The 16,815-nt window shown below is 35.3% G+C and overlaps 1 protein-coding gene across 15 annotated transcripts in view; it reads right to left on the bottom strand.

The window, feature by feature from the left end:
* Positions 1–16,815, bottom strand: part of CBLB (Cbl proto-oncogene B) — a 410,036-nt gene that overhangs the window by 62,541 nt on the left and 330,680 nt on the right. For all 15 annotated transcript variants that reach the window (XR_013372351.1, XM_077884048.1, XM_077884049.1 and 12 more), the window contains one exon: positions 13,296–13,499. Coding sequence is in view for 14 of the 15 variants with exons in the window: in XM_077884048.1 (XP_077740174.1) it covers positions 13,296–13,499 (204 nt within the window). In the remaining variant the exon portion in view is untranslated. The remainder of the gene's footprint in view (positions 1–13,295; positions 13,500–16,815) is intronic.

Genomic DNA, 16,815 nt, shown 5'->3' with positions numbered 1-16,815 from the left:
CCTTTAGATACTAACATATTATTCTTTGCTGAACTTTCTGCTCTATGAATAATTCTGTAATCAAGAGTACTGAAACTTTGCATTAACTATTATTGCTGGCAAAATTCAATGTTAACTATGAGCATTTGTAAACATTTTTAGTAGGCAGTTTTAGTAGATGGTTCCATAAACGGCCACTTTTAATTTATTTGAAAAAAATCACAATTTTTTCCTTCCTATCTGATAGTCTAAGGAGAAAAGATACTTAACACAATGCTTCACACCCCTTCTCATAATTAAATTCTTAGATGAGAAATAAAAAATTCATGACATAAAAATTTATCAACTCAATGAGAAGAACAGAAAGTTGGCCCTTTTTTTCCTTCTGAAAATAAAGAGAAGCAAATAGACTGATTTAATGTAGGTCTAAAATTATTCCTCCTTTAAACTGTACCTCTATCTCTATATAATATTTGGATATTTAATGGTCTTTCAAAGGATTTTGATTCTATAGCATCAGAATTTCCTGTTACATAGAAACAACAAATGCTCTAAAGCTGAGCTGTGCAAAGGAAATGTGGCCGGTCATCTTTAGTCTACCGATTTATAGTATTTTCCTAACAGATTCTATAATCAGCCATTTCTCTCAGCTCTTCCTCCTGTGTCTTCTTCTACAGGTCTAATCCCCAACCCAAGATCACTCAGGCCACTTACTGTTCTCTACTTCTGATATGTGATAGCGGGAGTTATTCGGGAAAACAGCAACAACAAACAAAAAACCTGGAACTTACTCTCTGACTCGAGTTTAAATTCTAAAACTGAACTATGCTAACTTAATCACCTCCTACTGATTTGTCCAATATTCCTTTATAATCACTACCATCTCCATTTTGTATAGAAATGCAGATTTAATACATGTACATAAAACTTCTTGAGTAGAAGGGTAGGAAAACATTTATTTAAATCCTGAATAATAACAGGCAAGATTATTAAATATATTATTGATAGGGATACACTTGATTGGAATATGTTAATGTGAAATGTGACTGTCAAACTGAAGTCCTAAAGCCAACTGATTATAAAAAAAAATCATATAATTTAAAAAAATCATATAATCAAACCTATAATCTGACTTCATACACATATATTTCCTATATGTAATATTTGAGTTTCAGCTAGAACTTTAAAATGCCATGCAGTCTTACACAAATTACCTGTAGATTAAAAAAAAGGTTAATCTATTTCATGGAGACTTTATGGAATAATAAATTAAATGAAATATGAAATAAAAGTGGTTATAAAACATTCATTTGGATCATATAGTTAGAAATATCGACTCTTTTGACATAGAAGTGATACAATACAATCTATTCCATTACATTTCCAAAATTCCAGTCAGAGTTTGCTCATCTTCACTATCAAACAATAATTCTATTAGAGATATCCTTAAACAAAAAGTTCCTACCCTTCTTATTTTGTCCTAGAAAATTCCTCTCACTGTTAGGCCTAAACAAAATCAAATACGAAACAAATAATTAGACTAAAGTCTTACAATGCATTCAAAAATCAAACATGTCATTTGGATTATTTGCTATTAATTCTTACCATTAACACAAAATTCTAGAATTTAACAGAAATTTTTATTTTTTCATCTTGATCTGGAAAGCATCTTACATATAGAAATAAATAAGAGCAAAAGTAGTAAAGAGGAGGTTAAAAGGTTTAGGGGTATGCATATTGTATCAACTGTTCACCATGATAAATAAATTGTACTGATTTTGGTGCTCATCTCCTTGTGTTTTCACAACTGCACTTTCATCATTCCACCTCCCCCCCTCATTTTAAAGGGCATAATTTCAGTGCTTAAAATTTGGAATTACAGGAAAATACAAAAAAGGCTTTGAGGACACGAACATAGTCACTGGTGATGTTTCCTAATCACATATACAATTTTTAATCTACTCTAGATTGGCTAACATTATAGCAAAAGAATTCTAGCTGCCATTAAACATTCTTCATGAATATAATTTTAAAGGCTGAATCACATGTATATACCAACATTTACATAACATTTCCTGCCATGAACACTTGGGCTATTCTGAAATGTTTCTATTATAAAGTAATAACATTAAAAAATGTCTTTGGTAATACACATTTTGACTTTTACTTTATTTAATTAAAAAAGCCTTTTTTATTTGACTATAATTCACGTGCATTTTAATTTTTAAGGGTAGACTCACAGAATGTTTTGAGTATAAAGATAATAGGCTCATAACTAAGGTAGGTAAAAATTTATGAGAATCAGTAGGAGGTCATAAGACCTTTTGCTGTCCAGATGGTAAAATGAATTTATTCTCCTATTACTTATGTGTAGTGGTACCACTGCACAAATTTCAAAAGCATAAAGTATTTATAGTTTTGAATTTTTTGTTTACTTCAATAGTTGACTGGCATTTCAGTGGCACATGTTAATGTTTAAATTTGAACTGCTTTAATAATTAGGAAAAAAAAGCAGTATTTTTTTGCCAAGTGTATTTCTTCTTTGGCTTACTGACTTTGTATGTTGTCTCATTATCTATTATATTATTTAATGTACCCCTTATTGATTGGAATGAGCTCTTTATTTATTAGTGAACCTCTATTACATTACAGTTGTTGTGAATATTCTTTTCCTAGTTTATTTTCTTCATTATTTTATGGTAGAGCCTTTACCTCTGTTCTTCTGGTTTTAATCTCCTAAAGAATAAATAAAATCTAATTAGCAGAATAAGAAGCCATACTAATCAAGGGATTCTTTAAAAGATCATGTCCTTTCTGCCATTCAAAGGACATTAAATGGGGTCCCCTTTCTTGGTCACTCCATCTTTAACTGTCTACTCTATTAAGTTAGAATAAAGAAATGGAAAGCTATGAAAAAATTAACAAGTATAGGGAGCAGGATATGGAGATGGAATTAATTGTGCAGAATTTACTGCGCCATATGAAACAATCATTTACATAAATGCAACTACGAGATTTGGGAAGATGGAACCATCCTTTCACAATACAGAATGGTTGAGTTTTATAATTTCATTGCTTTATCTTGATTTTGGGTAATTTTCACTTTTTCTACTATTACACTTGCTTTCAGAACTTTAAAATAAATTATCTTTTTTCATTTCAGCTCCTTTCAAAATACAGAAGCCGAGTACCTTAACTCCTGCCTGTATTACCATCATACCAGTATATTCGTCTAACAATTTCTCCCAAATTCTTTAATACTGGTAGTGATGAGTACATCTTTAACAAATTGGAATCCTGGCGCTCTAGAAATTTAAAAACCTCATCTGATTCTTTTATGTCTACATACTTACCAATTTTTCCTAGCCCTTTGCTTCCTGAAATGAATAAATGCTATTCTTTATTTCTCTGACAAATCTTACAGAATTCTTCAGCACTTAGAATAGGATGCTAATGACCACCATAATGAATAGGGAAATCCGAATTTGCAATTTTAACAGAAAATCCTGAGAGAAAAGGCCCAAGAAGTAAAGTAGTCAAAAGCTCATCTCAGCACGCTCAGCAATTACCAATAATAATCAGGGATTCATTCTATTTTAGTCATTCTTCATTTCATCCACACCTTTTAAAGAGTGATTTTATAAAACCTTTAATACGATCCATTATTATGGAAATGGCAAAACATTTGGTAAGAAACTTCAAACCCAGCCAGGCTATTATTAAAAACAGGACAAGAGAAAACCTCTCCAATTACTAATAAGATGAGAGTACTGACAATCCCAGAGATAATCAAAGTCAATTTTGTAATATTTCTAACAAGGTTTTTACTTAATGAATTTTCATTTCTGAACAAGGTAAATCCACGTATTATAAAGATGATGAGAAGGACTCTTGGAAGGTCAACATTTTTCTCTAAATGCAAGAAAATTAATGAAGGATACTGAGAAACTTTTATCATTAAAATGTAATATTTTAAGTATAGTTTCCTTGCTGCTAACTATCCTCTTGGTTCTTTTTTCATGTTAATTAGTGAACATAAAACCTAAGGTCTTTTAAAGAACAGCCTATACAGACTATTATTCCGAAAGTGTCCATTACAAAAACATTTATCACACACACATGCACACATCCATATGTATTTATGACTTGTCTGTTTTGGAATCCTGTACCATTGTTTCCTTTTAGATAATAAACAAAACTTACATGAGGAATGTGATGTTAGAGCAATATAATCATACCCTGCTTATCCACAGTCACACTTCCAGAAGCTTTATCTGTAGGAATTTGGGAAGAAACTGAGAGTAAAAGAGAAAAGTCCTCCCAATTTGATCTACAGATTCAATGCAATTCCAATAAAAATCCTGGCAAGTTATTTGTTTGTATTATCAAACTTTTAAAGTTTATACTGAGACAAAAGACCACAAATAAATCAACATGATACTGAAGAACAAAGTTAGAGGACTTGACACTACCTGACTTTAACACCTAAAACGAAGCTACAATAATCAAGGCTCTGGAATTGTCAAAAGAAAGCCAAATACTTCAATAAAGAGCCTGGAGCCTAGAAATAGACCCATATAAAAACACTGAACTAATCGGTGGCTCTTTTGTCACATAGTCTTTTCAACAAATGGTGCTGAATCAAATGGACATCCACATGCAAAAAAAAAAAAAAATTGGACACATACTTTGTACCTTCACAATACTTAATAAAACTCCTAGAAGATAAATAGGAGAAACATAGATGACCTTGGGTGTGCTGATCACTTTCTAGATATAACACCAAAGGCATGAACCATGGAGAAATAACTGGCAAGTTCGACATCACTAAAATTAAAATTTTCTGCTCTGTAAAAGAAACCATCAAGAGAATAAAAAGACGAGCTACAAACCAGAGACAATATTTAGAAAAGACATCTGTAAAGGACTGTTATCCAAAAATATACAAAAAGCTTAAAATCCAATAGTACGAAAACAACTAAATAAAAAAATCGGCCAAATACCTTCACAGATACTTCACCAAAGATATACTGATGCCAAATAAGCATATATGAAAGGATGCTCCACATCATATGTCATCAGGGAAATGTAAATTGAAACAATGAGATATTGCTATACACTTCTTTGATGGCCCAAATGAAGAACACTGACAACACTAAATGCAGGAGAGGATGTGGAACAACAAGAACTCTTATTCATTACTGGTGTGAATATAAAATGCTACAGTCACTTTGGAAGACAGTTTGGTGGTCTACTCTAAATGTTACTACTAAGTGAAAGAAACCAATCTGAGAAGGTACATAGTGTATGATTCCAACCATATGACATTCTAGAAAAGACAGATTCCAGATGATTTTTAAGGCAGTGAAAATACTCTGCATGACACTATTATAGTGGATACGTGTCATTATACATTTGTCCAAACCCATAGCATGCACAACACCAAAAGTGACCCCTAATGGAAACCATGGACTCTGGGTGATAATGATGTATCAATGCAGGTTTATCAATTGTAACAAATCTGTTCCTCTGATGGAGGATGTTGATAATGGGGGAAGCTACATGTGTATGGGGACAGGGGGTATAGGAGAAATCTCTGTATATTCCCCTGCTTTTGCTGTAAATCTAAAACCACTCTGAAAGTCTTAAAATACAAAAGTGAAACAAAACAACCAACCAGCACCGCCCCCCACCAAGTCCTCTAAAGAGGGGGATAATTTCTTCCTTTAAGAGCACAACGGAGACACCCTGTTAACCGCACTAAGTATATGGATATTTGATTTGTGTATAAAATGAGACTCACTATTATAAATTATCATTATTGTTTACACTTCTACTAATAACTTCCAGAATTTTTTTAGATACTACAAATTAGACGCAGTGAAGAAGAGGAAAATGGGTAGAAACTTATCCTGGGAGAACTACTAAGAGAACAAAGAGTTGCCTTCCCTAAGGTTTGACAGGGAGGTGGTTGATAAAATTGCACTGTCAGGAAGTGCAAAGGGCCTCACAAGTGGATAATCCCAGAGACACAGCCCCATTAAAATGTTAAACGGCCTCCTGGTAAGGACGCTGAGCTCTGCTGCTTCCCACTGAAGTACCTGTTATGAGGACATAATCCCCTGGCTTGTGACCAGCCTCCATAACCCTGACATTTCTTTGAAGTTTATATTTTACTTTAAACATTTATATAAATTTTGCATCCTGATTCAAATATTCTATGTGATTTTAATTTAAATTGATGGCTCCCCTGTCTTTGTGCAACCTCCCCAGAAATCTCATAGCGAAAGTAAGCTTCAAGAAGTCTGTCATGCCGATTGTGGTGGCTTCTTATGCCCTTTGATTCACTCAGCTGCATAACCAATTTTGAAAAGTCAGGGAAGGGTGACACATAATTCAGCAGTATTTCCATAAAAATGGCTGAGAAACAAGAACATTCTGGGGATTAAAGGAATAAACTTCAGTCACTGAAAAATGCCCTCATGTGAAACTCATGCTGCCTTGCAAAATACCAGGTACAGCCCGCTTGGACAACAAACAATTATTATTTAGTTACTGTGGCTCTTCGCTGTGCTTTAGTGACTACTTAATTATTTCAATTTAGTTAGGTGGAAAAGAAGACTACTGTAAGCTTCTCTATTTAGTGTTTAAAATAGGATTTCAGCTGACATGCTGGCAACTTTGCATTTTCTTGGAGTTTTAAACCTAAAGGATGATGTTATAATAAATTATTTTAATGTAGCCATGCAACGAAATCAGAACTCCGTAGCTATTAATAGAGTAAAGAAATACAACCAACTGCTTGCCAAACCAACACAGTGGTAGTGTCTAGTTCTTTCTAAGTAATGGTAGCTAATAGTATCTTAAAGAAAAAAAAACTTCCACAGACATCTCAAAAATATTGGTATTTAATTTCTAGATGCACAGCAATATTGCAGGAGTCTTAATCAGTATACAGGGCCACCTGGGTGGCTCAGTGGCTGAGCATCTGGCTCCGGCTCAGGTCATGATCCGGGGATCCTGGGATCGGGGAGCCAGCTTCTCTGTGTCTCTGCCTCTCTCTCTGTCTCTCTCATGAATACATAAATAAAATCTTTAAAAAAAAAAATCAAAAAATAAAAAACAGTATACAAAAATAATGTTAATGACAACTAATACTTAACACTTAGAATGCACCAGCAATGTTCCAGTGGCTTTGTATGTGTTAGCTCATTTACTCTCAACCCTAAAAGGCAGGGTTTCACAGATAAGGCTACTGAGGCACAGGGGTTAACTAACCAATTGCAAGGACATAGATATTAAGTAGAACAAAAACCCAGGTTGCTGGACTCCAGGAATTTTAATAGCACTGTTCTTCAGTGTCACTACTAATCGTTCAGTTAAAAACAAAAACAAACACTTTTCTCAGTGGCACACTGCGTGCCAGGCACTATGCAAGCATCTGGGAAGGAAAAAAAGGGCCAAGGCTAGCAGAGAAGGCACGTAGCCTAAGTCTCCAGTCTACCACAGGAGGCAGACTCACACAAAGTACAAGAGCTCAAGGGCTTGCTCCTCCTAAACTAATTATTCAAGCCATTTTAAAGGAATCTGTAACAACGTCTTTGCAGTCGCCTATACCATCACATAGCACTTGGACAAGGCAGCGTTTCCCTTTGTGAATCCCATACTAATAAAAAGCACTACTCTTTTGCATGGTGAGTTTAAGAAAAATCAGTAGACAGAATGCAATTAAATGGCAAATGAACCTGTTGACTTCGCATGGCCTACTGTCACCCATGACTACTTGCACTGCCCAGGGGAGAGGTGAGGACTGCTGGCGTGTGATCACAATAATTCTTCTTGGGTGGGACTGTTCCATGGGTTGCAGGATCTCTCTACTTCTGGCCTCTAGATCCCACAGCTTTCTTCCACCCCCTCAGTCATTGTGAAAATCAAAATGTCCTCACATATTTCTGAATACCTTCAGGAGGTACATCTGCCTGTAGTTGAGAACCATGCCCTATATCTTGAACGTCTATTATTTTTGTATTTCACTGTTGTGGTAAGTTTTGTCTTTACTCCTCCAACATGGACCTGAGCCCTGTGGTCAGACCCTAAGTCACATTAAAAAAAAGAAACATTTTCCTAAAAACATTGATCTGTGCACATGAACTCTTTTCCTCAGGATCAAGAGTATCAAGGGTCCTTTCCTTACACATTATTATTGGGAAAAGAAATAGGTAATATATGTTTTTAAATTAGTAATATGTATTTTAACTAGTGATAGCAACATTAGGAGAATGTATAAAGAAGGATAAAAGAATAATTCCGTTGATCTCTGGTCACACCTGTATTTCATTTTACATGGCCATGCATTAAGTTTTAAATACACTTTTAAGAAAATATAACAGCTAAGAACTATGGAATTCAGTGCATATATGAGGTCAGACTGTCAACATTTTCATTTTGAATGCAAATCTTTATTTTGTTTGTAATTTTATGTATTTGGTGAAAAACATGTTCTATCAACATAATTGCTGAGGAACGGTTAAGACTCCTTACACCTTTGACAAAATGAAACAAAACTCTGACTGGCAATAGACACCTTTTCTTAGCTCTGATCTGACTGAAGTCAGAAAAGAAGGCCATGATCTTAAAATCACACCCTAGACTTCCTCTGCAGACTTACTCAGATCCAATTATCCTAGAAATTCTGACAGCTTGAAGACTCAGGCTGTGGTACAATTTCAGGCTAAATCTAAAACATCTCCTAGTTAAAATCATAAAATAGACTACTTTCTAGGATGGTAACCCATATGCTGTATTGTAGCTTTATACATTCTGTTTGCTTCTGGAAGATTAGTATATTTATAAAAGAAACAATGAAAAGATATTCTATATGTTCAATATGCAACTATTTATAAACTCCAGCTACAGGATATCACCATGGTAACAGGAATATACAAACAGCACAGTCCTCCATGCTATGATAGAAGCATTACTAATTTAAAGAATGCAATATGCTTAAGACAGGCAGGAATTATCTCACAACACAGTCATCAACCTGCTCAGAAACAGGAGGAAGATGAGTATTTGAAACAGCAGATGGAAGAAAATGGAACCATTCCACTGGACAATGACTTACAGTCATTCTGAGAGAGGAGAAAATGAAGTGTTTTAAAAATGAATGAATAAATGAGCGAGTGGGTGGGTGAATGAATGAATGATGCAACAGACTGAAAAACCAGAGAGGAAGAAAACTCAGATAGAAGAGCTATTGCATCAAAATGATAGTGTGATATTTGTTTATAATCTCAGCTGGAAGACAGAACTCAATAGAACCTATAATCTGGTATTTTGTATATTTATATTCAATCTTCAGTTTGGAATAAAGACAGATGTATCGGATCAGGGCACTGATTTCAAAGAACATGTGAGAGCATGCATGTACATATTATTATTTCATTTAATAAATATTTACTGCCTGTGTTTACGTACCAGGATAACACAAAAAGAAAGAAGACATTGGCCTTAAGAATTAATCGTCTAATGGAGAAGGCAGTCCTCTAAATCTAACAAAACAATTTAGTGTAACTCCTGAAACACAAGCACATATAAAGAGCCATGAGAACATAATGTCATAGCAACATTTTTCCCAATTAGTCAGAAAGACTGATGCTTGTATCTACACTAAAATTTAGGTTTTATGGAAAGTGAAGTGGCAGGGATTTATGAAATATTGTAAAATTTACAATCTGTTTAATTGACTAGAAGCAGATCAGTGCACATAAAGACATTTAATTGAAATATGACTCAACTTAAAAAAAATAATTACGAGTTGTTTAAATTTCTCCAATATCTAACAACTGCCAAAGGAAAGTAGAGAAGTAACACCGAGTGTAGGGCAGCTTTATGAAATGACACTGGTGACGGCCAAATAAGCCACTGAAGTGGGACTTCGGAACGACACATGCCTGAGACCACCATCCTTTTCTTGGTAAACTAAAAAGAAGATCAGTGTAAAAACCTCTCAACTCCCTTGACAGAAAGCTCACCAGTGTGCCCGGGAGAACAAAACATGCGTGGTGAGAGTGGGCGAGAAGAGCTGGGGGAACCACGAGAGTCCCCCTGAACATTCTGGGGCTCATTCTATGTCACCAAGACTCCTTGCGGTTGTCAGTGCCAATACTAAGCAGGGCTCAAGCTTCCACTTCATTCAATGGGAAACAGACCAAGACGCAAAGTTCCCTAACCTCACAGAGGCAGTGCCTGTTCCCCCCGCCCCGCCCCACACAGTTAGAGTATACAAAGTTCTTGAAAGAATTACTCTTAAGTCCCCACTCTCCTCCCCTGACATCAATCACTGAAAGAAGAAAATCCATTTAGTGAAGAAAAGTGAAATGCCTTTTCCCTAGCTAGGAAACATTACCTCCTAGGTCATGTGAACTACTTGAGCTGCTATATGTTTCTCAAATACTTTTCTGTCATTCCCTATTATCCACGCATTCAATAAACATTCTTTATATGCTTCCTGTGTCCTAGACCCAGGGGATGAAATCTTTTTCTTAAAGGGCTAGGCAGGAAATATTTTAGGCTTTGCAAGCCAAGCCAAGAAGAAAAAAAAAAAAAAGAAAAAAGAAATTAGGTAGGTACTTATAAACTCATTTAAATATATATACTCATATAAAATGTAAAATCATTCGCTCACAGAAAAACAAACCAAGAAAAGCAGGCCATAGCTTGCTGACTCCAGGGCTAGATATCTGTCAAATATCCAGGCCAAGCTAAGACCATTAGGTTATTAAATTAAATGGAAAGGTATTTTGCATCAAGACCTAGCTTCTTCCATTAAGAGCCTACAGGGATGATCTAAGAAAGCTCCGTCCAATAGAATTATCTACTGGAGAATAGCTATTTCTATTATATCAATAAAAGATATCTCAATACCCATAGAAAATATTCTATATTTGTATAGTTCAATATGGTACCCACTAAACACAAGTGGTTACTGAGCATTTAAAATATGTTCGATGTGACTGAGGAACACTTTATTAGACTTTTATTATTTTGAAGTTACATTTAAATTAGCCACATATGGCTAGTATACTGGAAAACAGATTTAGTAGTCATTATGTGTTAATTAGCAGGTCTTAACTGAATTTGCTTGATTTTTGGTGACCCATTAGGTACGGGTGAGTATAAATATTTTTATAGGGCGTGAATATTTTTATAATTTTATGTTTTTATCAACAGATCAAATTCAAATTACTTTTAACTTCTGGTTAAGACTGTATTGGGGGTCAGTAATTATTCATAACATACATTATATTACAGAACTGGAAAGACCTTCAGAAGACAAGTAGTTACACTCTATCAAGGACAATGTGTGTGGCATGTTGCAAGGAGGGCAAAAGAGGCATACTGGGTGATGGTTCACAACTGGAGTTTTGAAGTTAGGAAGATCTGGAATAAAGTACTGGTTCTGCTATAGAGTAGCACTGGGATCTTAGGCAAGCTATTTCACTTCTTTCTTCCTCAGTTTTATTTATCCTTTGTAGAACAGGACAGTAACAGTAGCTTCTTCACTGGGTGGTGAGATAACCAAATGATATCGAGGACTTAAGAACCCAGAACAGTGCCCTGTTATTACATTACTATTTTATCATCAATGTACCATTTTATTACCCCTGTTAATTAAAATTAATAATCTCGTATGAGGAATGTTCTAGCATACACTCAATAATCTGACTTAGTAGAAACCATTTCATGACTCAGTATGGGAGAGAGCTACACGTGTGATTTGGGATACATCGCTGTACTGTTACCCAGAAAACATCAGTTAGAATCTAGTCTCCACAACTTACTAATGCAGCCAGGTGACATGTTGTAATCTGTACCTCACTCCTTATCTGAAAAATGAGAAGAAAATTTACCTCTCCAAGTTGTTCAGAGAGTAAAATATATAAACATGCTTTGCTCATATAAAGGATACTGAGTAACAACTATTTCCTTTCTTCCATCTATTGGGTCAAAGGAATTATGTGCTTCAAAACTAAATTCTCAGGATTAAAGGGTAGAATCAAGAGTAGTTTCTCTGGGAGTTAAATTATGATATTTATGAAAAATTAATGAGATGAAGAAAAGAAATAATCTCAGACCGAAAATGTCAGAGTAGCCATGTTGGTGATGGTGATGTATCTGTACACGTAAAAAATACCCAGGGTATACATCTTTGTTGAGTGTGCAACACTGAAATATAGAAAGTATAGGAACTCAATTTGGATATCCTAAAGAAGGAGTAATGCAAACAAAGGCTTCGTCTGTTCCCTGCACCAAGGGTTTCCCTACCACAGGGACAGATGCAAAGTATCTGATGCCATTATGTGTTGTTATCACTCCACCTAGATGGCAGATAGGTTTCACTTTACCTGCCAAGTCCTAATGAATTGCAGTGGAGGTTCTTTAAGTCTGTGACCTCAGCAGGGATGAGTGCCATGATTGATTAGCCCTGTCTGCCTGGAGTCAGGAGGAGGGCTGGGAGGGGGCACCTTCACACTCCATTTGCAGATCCTTTCATACCACTCATTGCCATTTTTCTGATTTTGAGAACACAGAAATCCTGAGTGTAATCCAAATCTCCTAGATCTTTCTGTACACAGAATAACCTGATATCTAACAGTCCAGTAATCTTAACCATGATATTTCTGGCTTGTAAATTATTCAGTTGGCATTCTAGTTCATTGACTAGTCTTTTGTGAGCTCAGCTACTCCACTGGGCAGCAGCATCTGTTCTCAGTAAATTGACAAAGTCAATTTTCTGAGTCAGCAATTTTGATAAGCAGAGCACACACTATGGTAAATTCACAAAGGTAAATCTTATCTGACTTCTCAGTAGCCGAAAGGAAGGCTGGCTTTCCTGGTAAGAAAATAACTCTAATAGATACTTCCTTTAGACTTCAACAAAGTCTGTTTTTATTCAGTTTCCTCATTTCCAATTTTTATATTTTCTGTCTTTTTTCTTTCTTAATTTTTCTTTATTTTTTCTTCACAGATCTTTCTTGCCAGTCTTAGACAATGTTTACTTCTATATGAAAGCTCTCACCATCTCTCATTTTGAAGTTTAAAACCAGCAAGAGTACTTCGAGTAGACACTAGTTCTTTCTCAATCTATGACTTCATTAGCCTATCAACATGACTTAGGTCTTTGCCTTCCTTTTGATTCTTCCATCTTTCTTTCCCAAGCCCAAACCAACTCATTCAAAGCCCTTTTGTGACAGCATCATTGCTTTTTCATGCCCACACACCACCCTGATTAAAACTGTGCTCTATCATTTTACCTTTCGAACATTTGCCAACCGATTCATCATCAAGGACTCTTCTCGGTCATCGTCATCATCCAGGTCCAGCATTGGCATTCCAAAGGGGTCAATGATGCTACAGCACCTGGAACCTTCATCTCTTGGATCAAAGGGGTCCACGATTATGGGCTCTGTTCCTTTTATTTCACAGCGGCAAAAGGGGCAGCCTTGGCCGTCCGACTCCTGAACAAACAAAAAAATATGATTGGTCTTTGTTCAAATAAAACAGTGCTGATAAGGGCCAATGTTCCCCACTATAAAAAGAAGTTGCAAACGAGGTTTTAGAGTAGGCAGTGAGAGTGAAGGAAGATTTGTCTTGAAGAAATAACAGAGTAGAACAGAGATCCAACATAATAGATGTTAAATGTTCAGTATCACAAATATTCAAAGAAAAACTTCTCTTAAAAAAAGTTTGATTTGCCAAAGAAAAGGACTCTAACTTCATTTTCCTGAATGTTCACTTACAATTGTAATGTATCAAAATTTGAGAGTCCTACAGAAAAGTGATAATCAAATCATTTCCCTTTTCCCCAAAAGGCTCCAGTGCTAATTAAACATTCTATAAAAGGATATTTTGATAAAAATTCATTATAAATAAAGTAGTAGTACCAATTAGAACAAGCATTTCTGGAAAAGTTCCTGAGCATGTAACTATGGCTTAATATTTCCATCAATTGCCTAGGTTTCAAAAAATCTTGATTTGTAATTGGTGGGGAAAAAATAAAGCAAATTAACATCTAGGAACCATCAACTGTCCAGAGAGCCTGTCATTCTGACACAGCTCATTTGGCATATAAAACCATGTGAAATATTAAATTTCACCCCTCATCTTGCTTTCAAACTAGATACTGCAAAAAGATCTGTACTAATACTTTTGGACCGGAAACTCATTTATTGGTAATTACTGAAGGTTTTATTCAAAGTCTCCCAAGTCCATTTCTCAAAACTAACTGAATTAAGAATTCACAATTGGCAAGGAAATAGAACAAGACCGTTTCCTCACCCTGCACACAGTGCTGCCTCCCAGAGATAGATGGTGTATGGTGCTCGCTGCCATGTTTTTGTTTCTGCATCTTACCCTGATTTTAGTAGTGTTATTTAAAAAATAGTAAAAATCATACAATCATTTTAAGACAGAAATGGGATGAATTAGCACCATTTTAGAGATGAAACAAGGGATGCAAAGAGAGCTAACATCTTCAAAGAAACCATTCAGTACTTAACTCAGAACTGTCCCACCCACTTGGTATGATGGGAAACTGGTTACATGCCCTACATGGACATTCTGATCAGCAGTGAAGTAATACTTTTGCTCTCCTCTCACTGACAATTGCTGGGCATCCACTCTTCAGGTCCTGTGGTTAGGTGAGTTATTCTTTTCCAAACGTCACCCAGATTAACAAGTGAACATCTCCCTTTGCCACATACATGGTCATAGAAGAAAAACAAATGCTCTTTGCACCGGTTAATGAAAACACAACATTCCCTTATTCCTCTACTGTTGGATAATTTGGGAAAGAAACTTGGGATGGTTAAGTAGTTGAACTAAGGTGGTGTGGAGAAATACAGGCAGGCTAACACAAAATCCTTTAATGTTTACTGCTATATATGTTTAAATTGGTGGACTTCAAGGCAACTTAAATATTTTGCTCCATCATTTTAACAGATGCTAAAACTAAGACTTAATACTTTTATAGGACATTAACATTTCCTAACATGGGAGTAAATATTTCAGGAAAGTTAAACTTTTCTCCTGTCTTTTGATAACGACAACATTAAATGCCAAGTGCACAGATGATATATGTTATATCATCTAGATAAAATCCCCCTTATCATTAAAGTCAAAAGGGATCCATATTCTGTGCCTGTGATGGAATTTTCTTATAGATCTACATAAAATTATTTCAGTAAGATAGTTCTAATATATAAGAGCAAGATGGGAAAGAGCTAATGTTTCCTCTGTATCTTTAATGCACGAAGGATGGAAAAGTAATACTTTGGGCCCTAAGTAGACACATCATTCACTAGCACATTTAAAAAAATTATAGAAAATTTCAAACATACACAGGAGCAGAGAGAAAAGTGTAATGAATCTGAATGCATTTACCACCCAACTCTAACAATTATCAATTCATATTCAATCTCGTTTAATCTACACCTTCACTTACTCCTTCCACCCTTGGATTATTCTGAAGCACACGCTACACATTACATAAATTCACATATAAATGTTTTAGTAGGCATATCTAAAAATAGAAAATCTTTTAAGACCTAACTAAAGCATAATTACCGTAAGCAAAAATTAGTTCACTCAATCTAACCCATTAGTCATTATTTTTTTAGTATAGTGTCTGGAATGTGTATGCCACAGTATTCAGCTTTTAAAGCTTCTCTTAGCACCTTCAAGGCCCATGTGCATGCTGTTTTGGTTAAGGATGACTTCTGGATTATATGATCCATTTCCTGAGAGAGGGTAACTGAAAAGACGAGTTTGGAAAAGAGAAGAGTTGAAGGGCAATGATAGCATCTTCGTGGCACCTAGGAAAAGACTAGGAAAAGTTCATCTATTACTGAAATTAGGTTTTCTCCATCTCCACTATCTGGAAGTTTAATACTGTACAAATCACTCATGTATTTTCAAGTAGCTGTTTTACGAATATATATGAGAAAGCATAGTCTCTGTTTAGCTTTACCTCTGTTGAGAGTTCAACGTGACTCAATTAAAAACAACAAAAACTCCCCCCCAAAACCCCAGCTGAAATGTACATCCAGACATAGATCACGCTGAATCTGTCTCCTTAATGGTATTTACACAAATATGACCTCACCCATCACTCTTTCTCTGTAAACGGACTACTGCCATATGCAAATTAAGTCCCACCATAGAGCCACTTTGGTATTATTCTGCCCTAGTTTCTGTCAGATGATTGACAATACACACGAAGAACATTTTCAATAGCATATGACTCATTGGGATTGTACCTCAATAATTAAAATAATGTTTCTGTCAACATATGGTTAATGTAAGATCAAGGAACACATGTCAATGAAGAAGAAAGACCAATAAATAATTCCTTTTCTAGTCCTTGACGTATTCATATTCTGAGAATGTGAAGAGGAAGTACTTGGGATTCCATTCATTCTAACAACTCAGTAGATTCTACTTCCTTAAAAAAGAATTACTTCCAAACCAAAGATACAGAAGTTATCCATGAGTGTACTACACTCATCTGAAACTTAACTATGTAATATGTTCATGACAAAATAATTCAGACTCCTATGCCAACCATTGATACTCAGTTAATGATATCAAGTATGAATAGAACCTGAGAACAAATTAACACTTGACAGAAAAACAGAAAAAATATTCTTTCACCTCCAAAATTACCCATTCCCCACTCACACCCTATGTAAAAATCCAAATAAATATCAGTATCATATCACCATCATCATCATTCATTCTAATGTACTGGTCAGCTTCTATGTTCTTTCTGATTAA

Source organism: Canis aureus, chromosome 35 (assembly GCF_053574225.1).
Source record: "Canis aureus isolate CA01 chromosome 35, VMU_Caureus_v.1.0, whole genome shotgun sequence".
In the NCBI taxonomy this organism is placed as follows: Eukaryota; Metazoa; Chordata; class Mammalia; order Carnivora; family Canidae; genus Canis; species Canis aureus.
This window is presented reverse-complemented; position numbering and strand designations above follow the sequence as displayed.